Source organism: Xenopus tropicalis, chromosome 4, assembly GCF_000004195.4.
Source record: "Xenopus tropicalis strain Nigerian chromosome 4, UCB_Xtro_10.0, whole genome shotgun sequence".
In the NCBI taxonomy this organism is placed as follows: domain Eukaryota; kingdom Metazoa; phylum Chordata; class Amphibia; order Anura; family Pipidae; genus Xenopus; species Xenopus tropicalis.
The window spans coordinates 10,315,748-10,338,532 of NC_030680.2; the positions used below are offsets into that span (position 1 = coordinate 10,315,748).

At 47.5% G+C, this 22,785-nt stretch overlaps 1 protein-coding gene across 2 annotated transcripts in view; it reads right to left on the minus strand.

The window, feature by feature from the left end:
- Nucleotides 1-2,516: 2,516 nt before the first annotated feature.
- The window catches only part of tspan18 (tetraspanin 18), a 75,251-nt gene continuing 54,982 nt past the window's right edge, over nt 2,517-22,785 (minus strand). Inside the window, exons 3-9 of one of the 2 annotated variants that reach the window (XM_031899723.1) lie at nt 7,589-7,673; nt 6,924-7,118; nt 6,538-6,612; nt 6,271-6,369; nt 5,510-5,689; nt 5,205-5,288; nt 2,517-4,779 (exon numbers count right to left, since the gene is read on the minus strand). In XM_031899723.1, coding sequence (XP_031755583.1) covers nt 4,732-4,779; nt 5,205-5,288; nt 5,510-5,689; nt 6,271-6,369; nt 6,538-6,612; nt 6,924-7,118; nt 7,589-7,651 — 744 coding nt within the window. In that variant the 5' untranslated portion in view covers nt 7,652-7,673 and the 3' untranslated portion in view covers nt 2,517-4,731. The remainder of the gene's footprint in view (nt 4,780-5,204; nt 5,289-5,509; nt 5,690-6,270; nt 6,370-6,537; nt 6,613-6,923; nt 7,119-7,588; nt 7,674-22,785) is intronic. The other variant, NM_001100203.1, reaches the window with a different exon arrangement.

Below are 22,785 nucleotides of genomic sequence, written 5' to 3' on the forward strand. Positions count from 1 at the left end.
TCTTGTGATGTGTTCTTTTTAATTCATGTTTTCTTCTATCAAACTCAATACCTCAGTATCTTCCATAATAAAATATGCATTCAGCTGTGCCCTCCACCCTGCGTCATTAACCATACAGGATAATGTACCCCCTACTGTAAATGATAAGGATATTAGCAGTCACTGAGGGGTTCTGTGCCCATATAAAGGCACAAGGCTGCAGGCTGAGTTATACAGGGAACTCTGAGTATCACTCATGTATTATAAGGGATAATGTACCCCCTACTGTAAATGATAAGGATATTAGCAGTCACTGAGGGGTTCTGTGCCCATATAAAGGCACAAGGCTGCAGGCTGAGTTATACAGGGAACTCTGAGTATCACTCATGTATTATAAGGGATAATGTACCCCCTACTGTAAATGATAAGGATATTAGCAGTCACTGAGGGGTTCTGTGCCCATATAAAGGCACAAGGCTGCAGGCTGAGTTAAACAGGGAACTCTGAGTATCACTCATGTATTATAAGGGATAATGTACCCCCTACTGTAAATGATAAGGATATTAGCAGTCACTGAGGGGTTCTGTGCCCATATAAAGGCACAAGGCTGCAGGCTGAGTTATACAGGGAACTCTGAGTATCACTCATGTATTATAAGGGATAATGTACCCCCTACTGTAAATGATAAGGATATTAGCAGTCACTGAGGGGTTCTGTGCCCATATAAAGGCACAAGGCTGCAGGCTGAGTTATACAGGGAACTCTGAGTATCACTCATGTATTATAAGGGATAATGTACCCCCTACTGTAAATGATAAGGATATTAGCAGTCACTGAGGGGTTCTGTGCCCATATAAAGGCACAAGGCTCCCAAGATGACATCTACTTTCCTCATATTTTATAATGTAGCTGTAGTGGCCCTTTAAGCTGCAGGGGTGCTGCCGCCATACTGCTGTGTTGAGGGGGGGGGGTGTAACACTGATCATAGATTTCAAGTGAAAAAGCAACACAGGCCACGTTTCCGGGGGTTATTTCTATCCGCGCTCATTGCCAGTTCCAGGCTGTGTAACTATTCTCCCCGGGGGGCATTGGGTGCAGGTTTAGCTCTATGTTATATTCTCCTGTCTATAAACACTGTGGGGCCGATTCCCATAATTAGAAAGTTCTTTGTGCCAACGCGCCCGGCCCGGGCAGGAGAACACAGCGCCGGAGCCGCTCCGCTCATTTATCAGGCAAAAGAAAATAAATCCCGTGGTTTCCCAGGACTTCGGGACATTTGTGTTGGCTCCATGTGTCACCCCCCCCCCCCCCCAAGCTCCACTCCTAATGGAACATATCCCCTTCCCCCAACTTCATATAACCCTCGCCCTGCTCCTCTGAGCAACTCTGCCATTTATGTTTTCCTATTATCAGTTTTATGCTGCCAGCATCATGTGTGTGTAACTGGAGGGCCCCCATACTAATTCTGTGCTTAGATTGGCTGCAGGGAACGCTAGAAGCTTCGGTTGCTGATGCAGAAAGCATCTCCTGACGCTTCCCTGCTCTTTTCAAATGAAAGGGGTGGTTCACCTTTACGTTTACTTTCAGTATGTTATAGAAAGGCCAGTTCTAAGCAACTTTTCAATTAGTCTTCATTATTTGTTTTCAATAAATTATTTCAATAAATCCTTCTTCTAAATGTTTGCAGCTTTCAAATGGGGGTCGCTGACCCCCTGAGCCATAAAACTTTTGCTCTGTGAGGCTCCAGTTTTATTGTTACTGTTACTTTATATTCCTTATCTTTCTATTCTATTCAGGCCCCTCCCCTATTCATATATCAGTCTCTCATTCAAACCACTGCCTGGTTGCTAAGGTAATTTGTTTCATAGCAACCAGATAGCTGTTGAAACTCCAAACTGATTAATTAAGAAACTACGGATAATAAAAAATGAAGACCAATTGCAAATTATCTCAGAATATTACTCTCTACGTCATGGATCCTCAAACTATGGCCCCCAAGGTAATTTACCTGGCCCCCCGCTGCGTCCTCACCCCTGGCTGCTACCCGACCTGCGCCCGTTCACTGATTATGTCACAAAAGGGGCGGGGCACACATGCGCCTATAAATCAGATAAGCCGGCAGTGTAAGGTCACAGGCAGGGAGAGCAGAACTGTAAACTCTCAGAATCAATGGAAGCAATGACTGCTCAGAGCTCTCTCTTTTTCTCAAGGGATTGGCAGTTGTTACACAGCGGATGTAATGAATTTGATACAACAGCGCCACCTACTGGGCATTTTGGTTGCCTGAATCCCTTGAGAACAGGAACATGATGTTGCTCTGCTTAGAATGGGCCGGAGAGACATCACATGACTTCACAAAGAACATTCACATTCCCAGACCAGCAGGTGGCGCTGTTGTTTCACCTTCATTAAATTAATATTGTCAAAACTGCTAATGCCTAATAAAACTAACTACAGATCTATGCGAAATTCCGCTCACAGTTACACACTTGGTGGATCCGCAAGTGTAAAGGGGGAAAAAAGAAAAGGCACGGCCGTCACTTTCTCACAATTTTTATTGATATTTTTATATTTTTTACAGAAATAAGAGGCGGGCAGCGGGTCAGGCCGCTTCGGTCGTTACAAAACAGATGTCTGCTCATAGAAAAAAGAACATCGGACAGTAGCAAAATATCACAATACGGCAGCAGAACCTGGATAGGAACAAGCGTTTTACAAATACAAAATTGAGTTCTGAACAGTTAAGCCCCGCCTCCCGTGAGTGCCGGCGGCCTGGGCGGAGCTCTGATGGTCAGGGGGCCCAGCTTTGCAATGAGGGAGGTGGCTAGGGTTGCCCTCTGGCCTGTAGAAATAAGGCCTGTGTTATTAATAGGCAAAAAAGGTTAAAAATAGTGATGAGCGAATCTGTCCCGTTTCGCTGAAAAATTCGCAAATCTTTTAAAAGATTCGCAAAACGGGGAAAAATGTCGCGTGTAAAAAAAAAATTTGTCGCCCGCAACTATTCTTTTGACGCGCGACTATTTATTTTGGTGCTTGCAACTATTGATTTTGACGCCCGCGACAATTTTTTGACGCCCCTGCGACAATTTTTGGACGTGCGGCCAATTTTTCCGCGGCAAATTTTTTCATTCGTTTCGCAAAACAATCCGCCAATGGCGAAACGCGGAAATTCACCGCGAATCCCACGCCTGGCAAAACATTTCGCCCATCACTAGTTAAAAACACATGAAGGCCAGAAAAAGCTGGCGGCCGACCATTGTAGGGGGGCAGGGGTGGCCCCGCAGTAGTGGCCCCGCAGTAGTGGCCCCACACACGCACAAGCACAGACACAATGAACACAACCGTATTGTCAATAGAAAGTCATGGGTCGGAGGCTGCCATTATCCTGAAGGCAAACACAATAAGCAGCATTGTGCAAACTGAATTAAAGGGCAAGTAAAGCCCCAAGGTAACACACTTCTAAATACCCAGCGTGCCACTAGCCAAAACCCTCTGGTTTAAGGAGCACAACAGCCCTGGTGGAGCCCAGATGAGAATCGGGGGGAAGCGATCTGGCTACTGGCCTATGGAGTCGAGCCTATCATAGCTGGGGATTTGTAGAAATAAAAGGGTTTTATCAATACAAATTCCTCATTGGGTTGGGCAGTGTCGTATTTTTCCTACAAATGGTTAAAAACGACCATTTAATGAAAGTGATTAAATGCCAGTCTTTACTGGGCCGACTGCGCCCAATGCTGGGGTGTCCTCCTTGTTGGGCCGCTGTCTCTCAGCTTTAAGGCACAGAGGGCCGCCCTCGTAATGCACCCACTGGTGAGTCACAATGTGCAAAATAGTGCAAGCCCCTCCCACTCGAGCACCGGCCGATTGCATTGGGCATACGTTGGTCACATGTGCAAAAGAAATGGCTGCTGCTGGAAACTAGACAAGGGTGTCCAAGGTGCACCCCCCTATTTGTGAGCCAAAAATACCCAGAAGCCCCCTGATGCCCCTCCCCCCAGGTAATGGTTATGTCTGCTTAACCCTTAGCTGTAGTGGGTTACCGTGACGACAGCCATATTGCAGCCCTGGGATGCTATATAATAATAAATCAGTAGTCATGTGGTTAAGTGCGCTTTCCCAGTAAAATCTGCAGCAGGGTGCAATGCATGCTGGTCTCCCTACACGACACAGGAGCTGAGATGGATCGAAGGAGTTCTTTTGCTGCCGCTGTTGCCCCTAGCGACACATTCTCTCCCGCCCCTTTTTCACTGTGTCAGATTTGAGGTGCGGGGACAAATATTTCACATTATGGCGATTACAATCCAGCATTCAGCAAAGAGACTGTCACCTCTCCCCCTGTGACATGGGGGGAATAGTTCAATATGCCGTTAGATTGTAAGCTCTTCAGAGCAGGACCCTGGAATCCGACTGTTTCATTCAGTCCCTTGATGGATATAATATTATGGCAAAGCACCCCTTTATGTAGTTGTACTAAAGAGACAGAGTTGCCGTATCCTGCCTGTAGGGGGGGCTTTATTAGTCACTAATTCATAATCGGAGGGATAAACTATCCCCTATTCATAATAAGTCATTGGTTCGGGCTGCAGAACAAATAGCACTACAAGCGAAGAATAATCCCAGACGTCGTGGGGTGGAACATTCCGGGTGGGGGGAAGGGTCGGCCTTTTTTTTTTTTAAGTTTCTCCCTAGGAGGAGGGGGATGTGAAGACCCAGAAAGTTTGGCACATTCTTCTCTCTGTAGTCTCTTGGCTTTTACTGAATCCCTCGGAACAGGCACATGGCAAACACCATCGAGAGGAGCTGGGGGGGGGGAGAGAAATAAATGAGTCAAAGGAGAAGCAAAGAGTGGCCACCAGGGGGCAGCATTAGTTTAAAGCAGTCGCTGGCTGTGGGGATTTGGGGGAAAGTTTTATTGTGCAATATTGCTTTAAGAATACAACCCTGATGTTGCTGGACTACAGCTCCCAGCATGCCTCACCCTTCATTATATGTTACATTATTCTGGGATTTGTAGTCCAGCAACAACTGAGTAACGTTTGGTTGAGCCGTGCAGCAGGGTTTATATCCCCTTTCCCTTTGATATTAATAGATCTGGGGTAGTTACCCATAGCAACCAATCATAATTCTGCTTTTATGTGTCTTACTGCAGCTGAACAAAAAGAGATTGGCTGTGGGTTATATGAATGGACCTGCTGGGGTGCCCATGGTTTGGGGGTAATCCTTACCTCTATGGCCAACACCCCAATAGCCAGAGCTCCGGCAATATACACGTACGGCTCCACGGAGTTCACTATCACCGAGTAGCAGCCCTAGGGGAAGGCAATATAAAGGAATATGGTTTAGTGACAGGGCGGATAAAGCCGAAAGCCTGTGAGTTCTTAGTCTCGGCTCCCATTGGCTGGCAGGGGGAACACTGAGAGTTTCAGTTCAGCAACAGAAATAAAGGGGAAGTTAAACTTGTCATCCCTAGTGCCAGCCAATCAGAATGTGATTTCTGCTAATAATAATCCTAATATCCTTATGATCGTACCTGTCGGTTCTGATAGTTCTCTCCGCCTGTGAGGCATTCCGCCCTGCTAACGATCTTCCCAGCTCTGGATTGGACCTCCCTCCGGCAGCAAGCCTCGGGCACTGGGGCAAATGGGTGCATGGCCCTGAAGCGATGGGCATCGTTAAAGTCCTCTGGTCCATTTACACCGCAACATCCGAACTGCAAGGGACCAATAGAATAGATAATGGACCACAGGGAGAAAAAGGAGCTCCCCATTTACAAAAGTGGGCAGTGGGCTGGGGGAGGGGGTTATAATAAAAGGGGCTACAGGTCTAATCATCTATAGCAGCCAATCAGCAGGTAGCATTTACTGATCCCCTGTTTGAAAGCAAACGTTCTATTGGTTGCTACTTTGTACCTTTTGTAACGTTTCCAGAGCTTTGGCCACTAGAGGGCGACATTATTCCAAAAAAAGTCTTCATTATTATTATTATTAACAGTTATTTATAAAGCGCCAACATATCCCGCAGTGCTGTACAATAAGTGGGTTACATACATTGGACATACAGAGTAACATATAAAGCAACCAATAACCGATACAAGAGGTGAAGAGAGAGCCCTGCCCAAAAGAGCTTACACTCTACAACTTACACTGTTTGCAAACCCTCTCAAAATCAATGCTGATGGGACACCCCATTGTTAATGGAATCTAATCTCCCCCCCCCACGGTGTGATTCTTAATGGAACAATTGCCATATAGAGTATATAATATATATATATATAGGAGCTGCCATACTTACAGTAATCATGATGGAATTCCATGTTGATGAGAAGACCTCGGTGCTGTTGTCGCCATGATAATGCTTCTTCACCTCCCTCGCAAAGAAGTCTTTCGACAGCTGAGTGAAGAGACAGCGCAAACTCAGAACAAGAGAGAAGAGACAGCAGCCATGTAGTCTGCACCACTGACCACTAGATGGCGCCTACAGAAGGTTTGCCCATTGGCACCCTGTGCTGCCCCTTATACTGGGCTGAACATATAATGGGGAGTTATAAATCCGACTTACATTCTCCCGGAACAGGAACGCCAGGATGGCAGCTGACAGCTCCGCTAGGAATATCACCAGGATGAACATGAAGAACTGGAAGAGACAGAACCGGGGCAGTTGGATCAGGTAAAGGGGCAGAATACTCCCATGTACACGGTTTTTCTAATTGTTTGCTATAATGAAGCACAAATGGAAAAATGTGTTCCTCTTTGCTCTTTTATGGGTAATGAGCTCTGTGTAAACAACCCCCCTCCAAGCTCTGAGATCCCTTTATACAGAGGAAACTAGGGGCAGTGAGATTTCAGCTTCTATTCTCCAACAGAGAAACCACCAACCTGCAACACTACAGAATGGACCAGCACCTAAGTGACCCAACTAAGGTTTCCGGGCCGGTAGATACTTACAAAGACCAGCAGGCATTTGTTCTCTCGGATGGCTCCACAGCAGCCCAGGAAACCCAGCAAAAACAACATGCCCCCCATGGCCAGGACAAGATAGGCCCCCATGAACAGCAGCGGTGTGGTGGCGATGATTTCCCGGAACCCAGTAGGGTCGACAAAGACCCAGACGCCCAGTCCGAGCAGGGTGGCGCCGCCAAGCTGAGGAGAAAACAGCAAGAGAGTCAACCTTGGAAGATGCCCCCAGAGCCTACTGAGCATGTGCAGTGCCACTGGCACACAAAAGATGGCCTAACCAGATCCAAGATGGGGGGCTGCGGGGGGCAATTTTGAAGGTCTGGATCATTACTGTTATTATATAATAAATGAACCTCTAGGCTGGTAGAGTAAGTATAGTAAGTATGGTAGAGAAAGTACAGTATATAAAATACAGCATTTCAAGCCAGATTCATTTTTAGGCTTAAGTTCCCCTTGAAATCCCCACCAATAGCTCTTCCAGCCCAACCCTGGCTCTAACACGATTGAATCAGAAATTCCGCTCTTGTTTCTCATTATACAGGTGAGAGAATCTTTCCGGGAAGTGAGAAATCCAAATCCTGGGAGCGGGGCCCATTCCCCTTATCCATTGGCCGGCTGCGCGTCGCGGCGCCCTATCCCAAAGCGACACTTACGAATATGAAGAAGTTGAAGATGAACATGAGATATTTGATGCAGCTCAGATTGTCCCCCTCCATCGCTGCGAAACGAATGGTGCTTCTGCAACAAGAAGGAAAAAAAAGTCCATTATTAAAGGGGAAGCTAATCAGCAGGATGTAGCTATGGATACACAGCATAGTGACGGTTGTACTGGGGGTTTAGATGTTGCTATGGATAGCATAATGAAGGTTGTAGCTGTGCACATAGATGATGCTATATAATAAACCTTAAAGGGGACATACACCCATCCATATTGTTTCCTTAATAATTGCTCTTCTGAGCACTTTTGCTTTTTAGTTTCAGGATACATTTATTAAGCCTGTGCCATTCTGTATGGTCAGTTTCAAGACTGAACAGCAGGGGGTGCTCTGGTTACATATTCATTATATAGGTGAACAAGTGGTAATATCATGCACACTAAAAAATGATTAATGTTGTATGAGTAGGAATATTTCCCCTTTAATACCATCTGAGCTCGGAATAATGAATTCTGCACTTATATATACTGTATATTTTTTTCAAAATGTTATTTTTAGGTTCATATCCCCTTTAATTTCGGTTTTCCCTCCCCTGTGCCAGTCGTTATGGGCGGGGCCTGACCTAAATATCCAATTACGGCAAAAGTCAATGGCAAAAATCTTCTCTTCCATTAGACAAAGGAGCAGCCGCAGCCCGGGTGTACTTAATTACCTAATTACTGGCCGGCTCCTATTATCGTTAATGAAAAGCTTTTACCCCGGCGACTGCAGCCGACTGTTTATTTGTGGGGCCCGAGAGAATAAAAATGTATAATTATAGTGGGGGGGGGGCGGATAAGATGATAAATTGGGTCAGTTTCAGTCAAAATGATTAAAAAGGCACCAACATATTCCGAAGCACTGTACAATAGAAAGGCGCATAAATACTGGCTGATACAGGTCCCTGGGCAAAAGAGCTTACAATCTAATATCATGCATATACTGGCAAATGCACTCGGGCTCAGGATCAGGGGGTATAACTGGCCAATCGGGCCCTCATGATCCCCTGACAGTTTGCCAATATGCACCCAGGTAAATAGGGGTTCCGAGCAGTTGGGGAGGAACCTGTATATCCGATAACCAGTAAGCACACAACCCATATTACATCCAATAACCAATCAGCAGCAACTAAGATTAAAGAGAGACATCTGATTGGTTGTTATAGTTGGGGTGAAACACAACCCATATTACTGCAGGACCTCATTTTCAGCTGTGACCCCCCAATTTACATTGGCCATGGCCAGATAAAAAAGGACATGCCCTGCCCCGCCTACAATGTATAAGCCCCACCCCTTGTGTGTCCATGACCTTGAGAGGGTTAACATGTAACTCATGTTCCAGCTGGACTACAAGTCCCACGTGACTTCATGTGCCACATAGTGTAACCCCTCCCCTTTGGGTTCTGTATGTTGTGGGGAACGTTCTGCCTTGTGGTTGTCTGGGGATTTCCCTTTCCAGCCGCAAATTAAAGAGCTCGACAGAAAATCAATTCTCGTTCCTTCCCAAATAAAGTTATTATTATATTATCCAGATTCCTGGCTCTGCCTCGCCCGCCCCACTCCCCCGACTCCCTTGTGCCTCCTCCTAGCAGCACCCCCCCCCCCGATTCCTCAGCACCCCCCCTGATTCCTCAGCATGGAATGTTCCAACCCAACTATCTGCATTCTAGATAACTGAGGGGATAGTCCCGCCCCCACCCCCCAGGCCCAAAGCAGGGGGGTCAGCAGCTTGATTGTGCCCTGGGTACCCCTGGAACTATAGCAGGGTGAGTGTTACCCCAATGTTTCTATATATCTGTAACCTTGTTATGGGCTAAGGGGGCCCAGCCTGAAGGCCAGTTAGGGGGGATTTGGGGTGAGTGCTTATTTGTGCCCTGGGTACCCCTGGAACTATAGCGGGGTGACTGTTACCCCAATGTTTCTATATATCAGTAACCTTGTTATGGGCTAAGGGGGCCCAGCCTGAAGGCCAGTTAGGGGGGGATTTGGGGTGAGTGCTTATTTGTGCCCTGGGTACCCCTGGAACTATAGCGGGGTGACTGTTACCCCAATGTTTCTATATATCTGTAACCTTGTTATGAGCTAAGGGGGCCCAGCCTGAAGGCCGGGGGGGGGGGTAAATGAGTATTGGTGGGAGTATGGATTACAGAGAGCATCTGCACAGCCCACAAATTCATGTTTGCCAAGCCCCAGGCCCCTTATTGCCCCACTAATGGATCACTAGACAAGCAAATATTTGTAACATAAGTGTGAAATGCCCTCGGGGGAGAAATAGAAGGAATAATATTGATTTACACAATCTTGTCAGTGCCGCCGGCATCTGGTTACAGAAAAACCTCACAGACAGACTGACACACTTAGATCTAACGAGAATTTCCACAAGTCATTTGTAAATTTAAAGATGGAGACAGCAGGGCCAGATGGAGACAGTAGGGCAAGATGGAGACAGTAGGACAAGATGGAGACAGTAGGGCAAGATGGAGACAGTAGGGCAAGATGGAGACAGTAGGGCAAGATGGAGACAGTAGGGCAAGATGGAGACAGTAGGGCAAGATGGAGACAGTAGGGCAAGATGGAGACAGTAGGGCAAGATGGAGACAGTAGGACAAGATGGAGACAGTAGGGCAAGATGGAGACAGTAGGGCAAGATGGAGACAGTAGGGCAAGATGGAGACAGTAGGACAAGATGGAGACAGTAGGGCAAGATGGAGACAGTAGGACAATGTGGAGACAGTAGGACAAGATGGAGACAGTAGGACAAGATGGAGACAGTAGGACAATGTGGAGACAGTAGGACAAGGTGGAGACAGTAGGGCAAGATGGAGACAGTAGGATAAGATGGAGACAGTAGGATAAGATGGAGACAGTAGGATAAGATGGTGACAGTAGGGCAAGATGGAGACAGTAGGACAATGTGGAGACAGTAGGACAAGGTGGAGACAGTAGGGCAAGATGGAGACAGTAGGGCAAGATGGAGACAGTAGGACAAGATGGAGACAGTAGGATAAGATGGTGACAGTAGGGCAAGATGGAGACAGTAGGATAAGATGGTGACAGTAGGGCAAGATGGAGACAGTAGGATAAGATGGTGACAGTAGGGCAAGATGGAGACAGTAGGACAAGATGGAGACAGTAGGATAAGATGGAGACAGTAGGGCAAGATGGAGACAGTAGGATAAGATGGTGACAGTAGGGCAAGACAGAGTGTAAGTGGAACAGAGATGAATTCTGCAGAACTGATGAGATTGAATGTTTCTCGCGCTACTGAGCAAATTGCTGAGCTCTTGAGAAAATGCTCCGCTCTTCAATTGCCCCGAGACCCTCCTATTACTCCCGGCGCCCACCCTGCCATTTCCCAGTACAGAATAGAGCTTTTACCAATCAGGCCGGGGCTGAAGAGCTCTCAGCGCCTGGGCCCTCCAAGAGGGGAATTAACTGAAGGTACATTTTGCTGTCGGATATAAAAATAGAGGCGTTTGTTACTATGGCGATTTATAGAGCGCACAAAACAAATCTATTTGAGTGGGTTGGGCGGCCTCTCGGTGCGTCTTAATTGGTATTGTGCAATCACAGAGTGGGAGCAATTACTGGAATATTCCCCGGAACATTAGACCGGGCGGACAAGTGGTTGGAACCCCGCCGCCGGTACAGGCGCTGCCACTCTAAATGCCGCCCGACCCGCTCTCATTGGCCGAGGGGGACACAATTATAGGCCAAAGCTAAGGGAACCTTGTTAATGGGACAATAAACCTTTAATAGAATGTGCTTTGAACTTGGTCTATTAGTAATTCTATTGGCCGGTGGCCCCATACATACATGGACCCCATTATTAGTCCACAACTGCCATTATTACCCCCCATTAGGCAGACTAGGCAGAACAATAAACACTATTGGACTGGGCTGGCAGGACGCTGGGAAAAACATGGTGGGCCCCCGGCTCTTGGGGGCTCCGCCAACCCAGATCTGATCCCTGGGCACTGGTGTGTGAAGAGCGGGGACCCCTGGGGGTGGGGTATAGAGGCCCCTGGGGTGGAGGTCATGGAGGGCCCCACACACCCCATTTGGACCCTGACAATAAGAAAGACATCCCCCCATCTAGTTAGTATGAGCCAGTGACATTGCCATTCACAAGATGGCGGATGGAGCCCATTTGGTTGGCATTCCAAGGAACTCATTCATTAGAGGGCACACACTCCCTCGGTCGGCCCTAAAATGCAGCCAGATAAAAATGTCAGCTATTGGGCAGGTATGAACATCCCATAGGCCCTCAATATGATCCAATTAGCAGTTAGGCAGGTTATATATAGGCATTATGGTTGAACTTGATGGACATATGTCTTTTTTCAACCCAACTTACTATGTTACTATGTTACAATTGTTAGCCCCAGGGCCGGCAGTGGCCCAGCCCATTTTGGCCCAGCGCATTGGTGGCCAAACCAGGCAGAGATCTCATTGGGTCCGGCCGCTCTCAGAGTATGTACTAATACCGGGAGATGGAATTTCCGTTGCACACGGGGGGCTAAGCCCTTCCATTTATCTATTTATAGGGGGAATAAAGTGCAGCAGTGGATAAGTGGCACTTACTGAAGTGGCATCAGTGGGAGATTAAAGGGGAGACAAGAGGGAAAGTGCCGATGCCATTACTCCCTGCCTCACGCAAAGGCGTCGGATTGAATGGATTTTATTTGCATTATTATTATTTGGCCCCTCGCTGAGATAAAACTGCACATATTGTACTCCCAGCAAGCGGCCCCTTATATACCAACTCCCCGCAGTGCCAGGCTGCCAGGCTAATGCCACCAGGGAAACACAGAGCCTTGTGTGGGTAGGAACGGATAGGGGGGTGCGGGGGGTGGGGGCAGATAGACAGCTCGACAGCATAGAGACACATAGGCAGACATAGCTAGATAGATAGATAGATAGATAGATAGATACATAGATAGATAGATAGATAGATAGATAGATAGATAGATAGATACATAGATAGATAGATAGATAGATAGATAGATAGATAGATAGATAGATGATAGATAGATAGATAGATAGAGATATAGATAGATAGATAGATAGATAGATAGATAGATAGATGATAGATAGATAGATAGATAGATAGAGATAGATAGATAGATAGAGATAGATAGATAGATAGATAGATAGATGATTGATAGATAGATAGATAGATAGATAGATAGATAGATAGATAGATAGAAGAAACATATACACTGTATATAGAAAATTGTAGAGATGGTAGAGAGATAGATAGAAATAGATGCTAGAAAGATATATAGGTGATAGATAGAAATAAAGAAAATGGTAGAGGTGGTAGAGAGACAGATATATAGACAGAAACATATATATGGTAGAGATGGTAGAGAGATAGAAATTGATGATAAACTGGTGATAGATAGATAGATAGATAGATGATAGATTGATCGATAGAAGAAACATATATATAGAAAATGGTAGAGATAATAGAGAGATAGATAGAAATAGACAATAGATGATAGAAAGCTAGATAGATTATAGATAGATAGATAGATAGAATAGATAGATAGATAGATAATAGATAGATAGATAGATGATAGATAGATAGATAGATAGATAGATAGATAGATGGATAGATAGATAGATAGATGATGGATAGATAGATGATAGATAGATAGATGGATAGATGATAGATAGATAGATGGATAGATGATAGATAGATAGATGGATAGATAGACTGGATAGAGGGGTTTGGGGGGCCCAGTATAAGGACGAAAGGTGATGGGAACCCTCTCTCTCTCAGTACACAGACAAACAGCCTCCCCACTATGCGCAGCTCCTGCCTCACTCTCAGGTTTCCCAGAATATTATTATCCGGATAAGCTGTGGAGCCATCAGACCCCGGAGAGTCCTGTGAGTGCAGCCGGGGCAGAGTGACTGACAGCTGCGGCCTCTCTCCAGGGACGGCCATGTGTACGCCAGATGTCACTGACCAACTGCAAGGCATCACCTTGGACAGCAGGCGATGGGATGGATGGGATTACTGGGCACCTGAGCTGATTAGTTGCGCACATGGGGCAGTAGAATGGTACGTTCCCCTGGGGGGGGGGGCAAAGATCAGCCTTAAGGTGACAGCAGCCTGAGAGGCCAAAGCGCAGTATCAAGTATCTCCCATAGCATCTCCCTCCTGATTTATGTTCTAGAGAATCAAGCAGAGAAGTAAGTGGCAAGCAATGAACTTGAAGCCAATGGGGAACTACAAATCCCAGCATCCTCTTGTAGCCCCTTCCCTGTCAGGAATTTAGCATGTTAAGGCCCTGACCCTAATGCACCCAGGGGTTAGACAAAAGAGGGGCGGCAATATATAACAGCACCCCTAGTGGCCAGAGATGCATTCCCAATGAGTTATAATTAAAGGGGAACTGCACCCAAAAATAACAAACTTTTTGAAAAAGTAAACTTTACAATCTACATCAGCCTTTTCGTGACTTTTACTGTAATAATCTGGTTTGGAACAGTTCCCTAAGCCCCGCCCACTGTTCCCCCGCTGATCTGGCTGCTTTGTAACAGTAGTCGCCTGTCCTCAGCCTGCCTCCTCCCAATCCCACAATCCCCTGCTGCACACGTGATGTCAATAAGGAAAGGAAAATCCCAGTGCAATGCATTGTGGGTTATGTAGCTCCTGCATGTTGCCTGTAAGCTGTGGAGAACGTGTTATAATTTGTAACATCAATGTTTTAGTCCCTCCTCCCCTGCCAGGATTTCAAATTCCCCTTTAATTTAAATACAAAACAAAACTGTTTCTTCTTCTTTGCCGCTTCCCACGCCAGCAGCACCCGTTCTCGTTCTGAGACAAATGAGCCACGTGTACAGGCTGCAGGGTGACCTACAATTAACTAACCAGCACCCAACGATATTTGTTGCACTTGGCTTTCTGCTGGGAGTCTGAGGCCCCCACTTCAAACGCCGGGCGAGTGCTGAGACCTTTCCCGCTGCGTGATGTGGCGCCGTAACATCCACTCACCTTATACATGAGTCAGAAAAGCCTGATATTTCCTGTCTGTATGAAGCTATTATACCCACAGTTTAAAGGGAAATATATTGTATTTATGAGAATCCCTATCACAAAGCAAGTCTGCACTGCTGCTCTCTGGCCAGGAAGGAAGTAGAGACTTTTCTGGAACTATAGCAGGGTGACTGTTACCCCAATGTTTCTATATATCTGTAACCTTGTTATGGGCTAAGGGGGCCCAGCCTGAAGGCCAGTTAGGGGGGGATTTGGGGTGAGTCCTTATTTGTGCCCTGGGTACCCCTGGAACTATAGCGGGGTGACTGTTACCCCAATGTTTCTATATATCTGTAACCTTGTTATGGGCTAAGGGGGCCCAGCCTGAAGGCCAGTTAGGGGGGGATTTGGGGTGAGTGCTTATTTGTGCCCTGGGTACCCCTGGAACTATAGCGGGGTGTTACCCCAATGTTTCTATATATCAGTAACCTTGTTATGGGCTAAGGGGGCCCAGCCTGAAGGCCAGTTAGGGGGGATTTGGGGTGAGTGCTTATTTGTGCCCTGGGTACCCCTGGAACTATAGCGGGGTGACTGTTACCCCAATGTTTCTATATATCTGTAACCTTGTTATGGGCTAAGGGGGCCCAGCCTGAAGGCCAGTTAGGGGGGGATTTGGGGTGAGTGCTTATTTGTGCCCTGGGTACCCCTGGAACTATAGCGGGGTGACTGTTACCCCAATGTTTCTATATATCTGTAACCTTGTTATGGGCTAAGGGGGCCCAGCCTGAAGGCCAGTTAGGGGGGGATTTGGGGTGAGTGCTTATTTGTGCCCTGGGTACCCCTGGAACTATAGCGGGGTGACTGTTACCCCAATGTTTCTATATATCTGTAACCTTGTTATGGGCTAAGGGGGCCCAGCCTGAAGGCCAGTTAGGGGGGATTTGGGGTGAGTGCTTATTTGTGCCCTGGGTACCCCTGGAACTATAGCAGGGTGACTGTTACCCCAATGTTTCTATATATCTGTAACCTTTATGTTATTATTCATGTGAATGGACATAGTTTAGAATTGAGCGCTTTGTGGTGCCGCCGGTGGGGGACAGTGACTGAGCAGGAAGCGCTCGCGGCTGCCGCCTCCTCACCATATAAAGGCTGCACATGGAGGCAAGGGAACAATCAGGACAAGTGCTCGGCATTGTGGGAAAGCGCCATTCGGAAGGGCTGAATTTATTCACCAATGCGCACTAACAAAGCTTAGCTGCCTTTTTCCCCCTTCCTTTCTCTAATCCCGGCCTTTTATTTGTTGCCATAGAAATGGGCAGAAGGGCTCCTTTTCTCTCAGATCCATGTTTATTTGAGGTCGGCCCAAGCTGCCCTCTGTTCTTTTAGCACAAGTCTGACATTTCAAGGGGAACTCTTTTCACACAAGAGAAATGTTTTTGCCGGCGGCGGTCTTGCCGGCTCCACGGGACGTCTTCATTTCTGAGCAGAAAGGACTTTTGTTCCGGTTCAGAAATACCGGCCCAAACAGAAAAAAACCTGAAGAAGGCAGTTTAATTGCCTAAAAAAAAGAGAATTTCCATGGGGCAACTGGGAGGAGACGGATAAAGAAGGGGGGAACGCTTTGTGCCTAGAAACCTTGGGCGCCAATAAGTAAAGTCTGAAAAAGGCGGAAAAAGAGTGATTTTTCATTTATGTTTGTTTAAAGGGCAAGTTAAATAGTATTACTCCAGGGTAAAACTGTATTATAGCCCTACTTTTGACTCTGGAGTTCAGCACATTTTGGAACCCCTCAACAAAGTATGGGGGGACCCAGTTTAATGGGGTCCTGACATGATGATCCTGAATTGCACAACTCAAAAGGGACGGCCTATGGCACTGGCTTATTACAATTAGGGTTGTCCATTAGCCTGGGGTCCATAGATCTCAGGGGGGCCCTGTGCCATGGATAAGAGTGTGGAAACAGGTGAAATGAGAGAGTAGTAGGGGCCGGGGGCAGGTCTAGACTGGTATTCAAAATTGGCCCAAACAGCCCCCCATAGGCCAAATAAATAGTGAGTGTCTATGGCATCTTACAGCCCCCTGGCATTCCCAGTACCCAGAGGCACAAACAGCCCCCCCCCAGCCCAATAAATAGTGACTGTCTGTGGCACCTTACAGCCCCCCTGGCATTTGCCAGAACCTACATATTGCCAGTCTGGGCCTGAACCAGGGGGTCAGGGGGTGTGGCTGTATCTAGGACCACCCCCATGGGGCCATATGGCAGCTGTGATGGCAGTGGAGGTGGCAATCTGGCAACTATTGGTAGGGGGCAGTTGGAGGTTTCAAAGTGGGGGGGGGGGTTAGTAATGGTAGGGCGGCCATTGAAAGGACCATTACCAAAGGGGTCCAGTTGGGAAAAAGGGTAAGCACTCGCCCATTTGTACAATCTTAAGTGAGAAATAGTTTTGGGATGGACCCCTAAAAAGACTTTGCAGTAGGGCCCACCAACGTCTGGTCTAGATCGGAATATGTCTGCAGGGATACTGACGCCTCTATATCATTTACAGCGTTGCAGTAAGGCATGGCCTTGAGAAACATAGGCTGAATTAGCAGGGAGGATGGGAAAGAAGAAGAAAACAAGAAAATCAGGCAAGAAATGAGAAATATACAATTATGTCTGGAACGTTTTCCAACCTCGTCAGTCTTTCTGCTGCCAAAATGATATTCTAGTCCATTTGGCTGTCTGGCCCCATGTACGCGAGGGAAAACCCAGTCTGTAACCCTGCTGCTCCCAACCATGGACTGGTGTGGCCCTGGGTTTCCTTACCTACCCCCACATTCTGGGGCAGCTGGGTGCTCATACAACATGTCCATATGGGTTTATGAACAGGGTATATGTGCCTTTAAATAAGCATAAGATCTTGGAGCCTACGGCTAGCTAAGAATGCTGGGACTTGTAGTATGGGAAACAAGCAATCCAGCAAGGCCTTGTTCATTGATTGCACCCTGGCTGTTCCTGCTGAACACAGCCCCATCCCAAAAGCCCCAGCTTACAGCTGATAAGCCATTATGCCGGATATACACTGCCAAACACGACTCCGCAGTCGGACAGCTGCTAAAGCTTTGTCCCGAGTCGGCTGCAACATGATCTCAGCTGCATCGTGAGTCGCATTGGGCAGTTACACAGCGCATTAAACTGTCCTCCCATCAGTATCTTATTTTTCTGGTCCAACAGGAGAAGATTTGTTATATCTGTCGGGCGGCCAGCTGCCCAATGTATGTGACTGAGGCTCACAAGCTGCCCCGCACTGTGCAATCTGTCACACAACAGAGCAATTTGCTCCAGGGAATGGGGGGGGGACTCGGATCTCCCCCAAACTCTCTAAGGACAGCAGCTTGTGAAGGCTTAATCTACCCTTGGAATTTTCTGCTCTTTGAACTGATCCAGAAAAATCCTTTTACAGGGTGGAAAGAGTAACCAAATACTACTAATACCTCTCATGGATTTGTTAAGGTGGCCATACACGTTCAGATCTTCTCCCGATATCCCCACCTACGGGTGTCCGATATCGGGAAAATGTAGGCTAATTCGATCTTTGGCCCTGGGGCCAAACGGTCGAATTATAACGGGAGCAATGGGGCAGTCGGTTCAGGGACCGCATCAACGAGCCAATGCAGTCCCTGATCCGACTAAATCTTTTAACCTGCCCAATAGATATCTGGCCGATTTCAGGCCAAATATCAGTTGGGCAGGCCCCTCGTTCCTGCCCCTACACGGGCTGATAAGCTGGCAAATCTGTGCAAGGGGACGATATTGGCAGCTACAATCGGCCCGTGTATCTGCTCATTAAGGGTAAATCCAAAGGGGCAGGCCAATGATGATGAGGGGTGGGGCAGTGGCATTGGGGGCATGCCAATGACATGGGGGGGGGGGGGGCAGGAGCAATGACATTTTGGGGTTGTAACCAGAGGGGCGTGGTTACTGTGCCATTAAGATGCATTTGGGTGGATATTTGACCAGTTTTCACAATGTTGAAACCTGGGCGAAAATTGATCAGCCCCTTGAGAAAGTGTCCCTATTAAACCCCCCAAGGGCCCACACCCCCCCCAGGGGCCCCAGCTGCTCACCTAACCCTCCTCTCAGTGCATATAGATTGTTAGCTCTAAGGGGCAGGGACCTCCTTCCTCTTGTGTCCTCAACTCTTAAAACTTGCTGCTGTATTTATCTGTATTTTTTTATCTGTAATTATCTATTATCTTATTAACCCCCTGTTTGTATTAATGTATTCTACTGTACAGGGCTGCGTACATAAGTAGCGCTTTATAAATAAAGATATACATACATACATACACATACATTATACTTATTGTCAGTGCGATCAGGAGAGGGGGATCATGGGGGAGAGCTGGCAGGGTTCGGGTCTGGGTTGGTGGGGCCCACAACAGTCCGATGCTGTTCTATGGGAGCAATCTGCTCCTAAGTCCTGTAGCCAGGGGCAGGGTCGGACTTGGCCACTGGGACATTGGGAAAAAACCTGGTGGGCCCCAGTCCAGACCCGACCCTTGGGCGTTCTCCCGGCTGATGGTGTTCTTCCCCTGACGTGTTAAACTTAAGCGTGCTCAGGGGAGGACGTCGGGCGGAGGCCCCTGTGGGGGTTTAGGGAGGCTCAGCGGGGGCCCCCAGGGGGTGCGGGGGACATGGCTGGTTGGGCATCTGCAGGGCCCCTGGGGTAGCAGCCGCAGTGGGCCCTGCACTCCCCAGTCCGACCCTGGCCAGGGTAACTAGGGGTAGACAGGGCGGGCACATGCCTAGGGTGCTCTAAAGGTGGGTGCAGTTCCGATAGGACAGACTGGCAGGAAAATGAATGAAGCAAGTGAGTAAGAGCTTTGCAGCTTTATCTGAGGATAATTATTTATAAAAGTAATAAGTGAAAAAATGTGACAATGTTTTAACAAGTTAATGTTTCTCATCATGAGGCACGGCCGCCCTAGGGCCCAGGAATCCCCACCCCGGGGTTACACCGAAGACCCTACTTTGTGAGAATCTGTTCCAAACAAACAATGCCAATCACCCCTCTATTCTCTTCTCCAGACAATTCCGAATGACCCCCCCCCCGTGCGCAGGAAAGCGAGGAATGCGCCGCCCGCTCCATGCTCAGACCAACGCAGACTATTCATTCGCTGTTTTAAAAGCTGCCAAAATGTTGTTGTTCAGCTGCCTCTTCCCCCAAAACCCTGACTGTGGTGCTTGCACTCTTTCTTGCCCGGTGCCTTGGCCGCCCTACAGGAGCGCCAGCTGGGGAAGCATTTCTGTTCTGGAACCAAATGGGTTAGTGTTGGCGCCTGTTTTTTTGGAGAGCACCGTGTAATTCAGTTGTCTGTTCCTTGCCCAGCAGCTGGCGACCAGCGATCAGAACAGTGCCAAAACCTGCCGTGTATAGAAACCGCCATGAATGGTTTCCAGTAACTGGAATCCCCCTCGGAGCTGGAGCTGCCATACAGGTCGAGCGCAGTGGAAAAACTAGAATCCTGAACAATGATGGAACAGAGAATGGCACACAGAATGGCACAGAGAATGGCACACAGAATGGCACACAGAATGGCACAGAGAATGGCACAGAGAATGGCACAGAGAATGGCACACAGAATGGCACAGAGAATGGCACACAGAATGGCACAGAGAATGGCACACAGAATGGCACAGTGAATGGCACACAGTATAGCACACAAAATAGCACAGAGAATGGCACACAGAATGGCACAGAGAATGGCACACAGAATGGCACACAGAATGGCACAGAGAATGGCACAGAGAGTGGCACACAGAATGGCACACAGAATGGCACAGAGAATGACACACAGAATGGTACAGAGAATGGCACACAGAATGGCACAATGAATAGCACAGAGAATGGCACACAGAATGGCACACAGCATAGCACAGAGAATGGCACACAGAATGGCACACAGCATAGCACAGAGAATGGCACACAGAATGGCACACAGCATAGCACAGAGAATGGCACACAGAATGGCACACAGCATAGCACAGAGAATGGCACAGAGAATGGCACACAGAATGGCACACAGCATAGCACAGAGAATGGCACAGAGAATGGCACACAGAATGGCACACAGAATAGCACACAGAATGGCACACAGAATGGCACAGAGAATGGCAGACAGAATGGCATACAGAATAGCACACAGAATGGCACACAGAATGGCACACAGAATGGCACAGAGAATGGCACACAGAATGGCACAGAGAATGGCACACAGAATGGCACAGAGAATGGCACACAGAATGGCACAGAGAATGGCACACAGAATGGCACAAAGAATAGCACACAGAATAGCACACAGAATAGCACAGAGAATGGCACAGAGAATGGCACACAGAATAGCACAGAGAGTGGCACAGAGAATGGCACACAGAATGGCACAGAGAATGGCACACAGAATGGCACATAGAATGGCACAGGGAATGGCACAGAGAATGGCACACAGAATGGCACACAGAATGGCACAGAGAATGGCACACAGAATGGCACACAGAATGGCACATAGAATGGCACAGAGAATGGCACACAGAATGGCACAGAGAATGGCACACAGAATGGCACACAGAATAGCACACAGAATGGCACAGAGAATGGCACATAGAATGGCACAGAGAATGGCACACAGAATGGCACAGAGAGTGGCACAGAGAATGGCACACAGAATGGCACAGGATCTTTCAGTCGTGGGTGCAAAAGTGCTGGAAAATACCCAATGCTGTATTTAGCCACAGGGAAACTACCTAACCTAGCCAAGGCAACTACCTAAACCCTCTAAGGGTCATTTTATTCTATTTTTTTACTGTTTGTGGTGGGGTTGCAACCCGTCTGGTTTTGACCCGGACCGTCCGGTTTTTCCCAGAACCAACAGCCTAAGGTGAGGACCCTCAGCCCGTAGCCTAAGTGGGCAAATATCTTCAACTGCCTGGCAGCTACTGGGGTTCCACTATCAGTTCCACCCACGACTGTATCTGTACGTCCTCCAATTGTCTGGGTAGATCATAGGGGCCATAGATTGTAAGCTCCGCTGGGGCAGGGAATGATGTGTAAACTCTATATAAATGAAGAAAAAATGAGTAAATTCTCCCTTGTTTGGCCGGTTCTTCTGGAGCATTGTGCACAACCCAACTGCAACAACCTGCCTGTCCGTATGTACTCAAACTACATTCCCTGCCCACTTCCATAGCTTGTTTGTCTGTCTTCCCTACAAACCAGCAGGCGGAATTTTTGGGGGCAGAACATCACATACAGGAACCAGACTTAACCCTATAAATGCAGGGGAATGCCAATTCTGCACATATAATGCGGCGACAGAATAAAGGGCACGTTTTACCACATTAATATTTGCACAGGTGTATTTGCACCGGCGCGTACGAAAGCTGGCGCGCCCATGCCCAGGGGTATTCCTCCAGACGCCCACCCACCCCAGACATAGGGGAGCGTCTTCCTACCCAGACCCCCTCACCTCATACACATGTGACTCAGGCTTCCAGGAACGAGACCCCCTCGCTCGGCATCAATCAGGAATGCCAACTCCTGCCTGGAGACCTCCCACGACTCACTGAGGAACAGTCTCTTTCTGTGTGAATGGTGCCCACCCGCTGAGCTCATCAGCCACTAAACAGTTTGCCAATAAATTCGTCTACCCTATCTCATTAGCAGATATGACTTTTACAGTGTCTCCGCCGATAAAAGTAAATTAAATTGCTGTCTTGCTCCACAGACACACACACATATATATATATATACAAGCCTTGAAATCACTAAATGTAGAAATGGAAAGCAAACTGCCTAGAAGATAAGTGGTGGGTGCCCTGCTGGCTCTACAAAGCAGCAAGTAGCTTTACTTTCCCTTTAAAAGACATTATTATTATTATTAACATTTATTTATAAAGCGCCAACATACCCCGCAGCGCTGTACAATAAGTGGGTTTCATACATTGGACATACAGAGTAACATATAAAGCAACCAATAGAGAGCCCTGCCCAAAAGAGCTTACACTCTACAAATATTAAAGACCATTTAATCAATACCACAAGGACAACAAATGCTTTGTATGGCTTTACCCCAATGTCTGACATACTCCCCTCTCAGTACAGCCACGCAAGAAGGTTACAATTGTA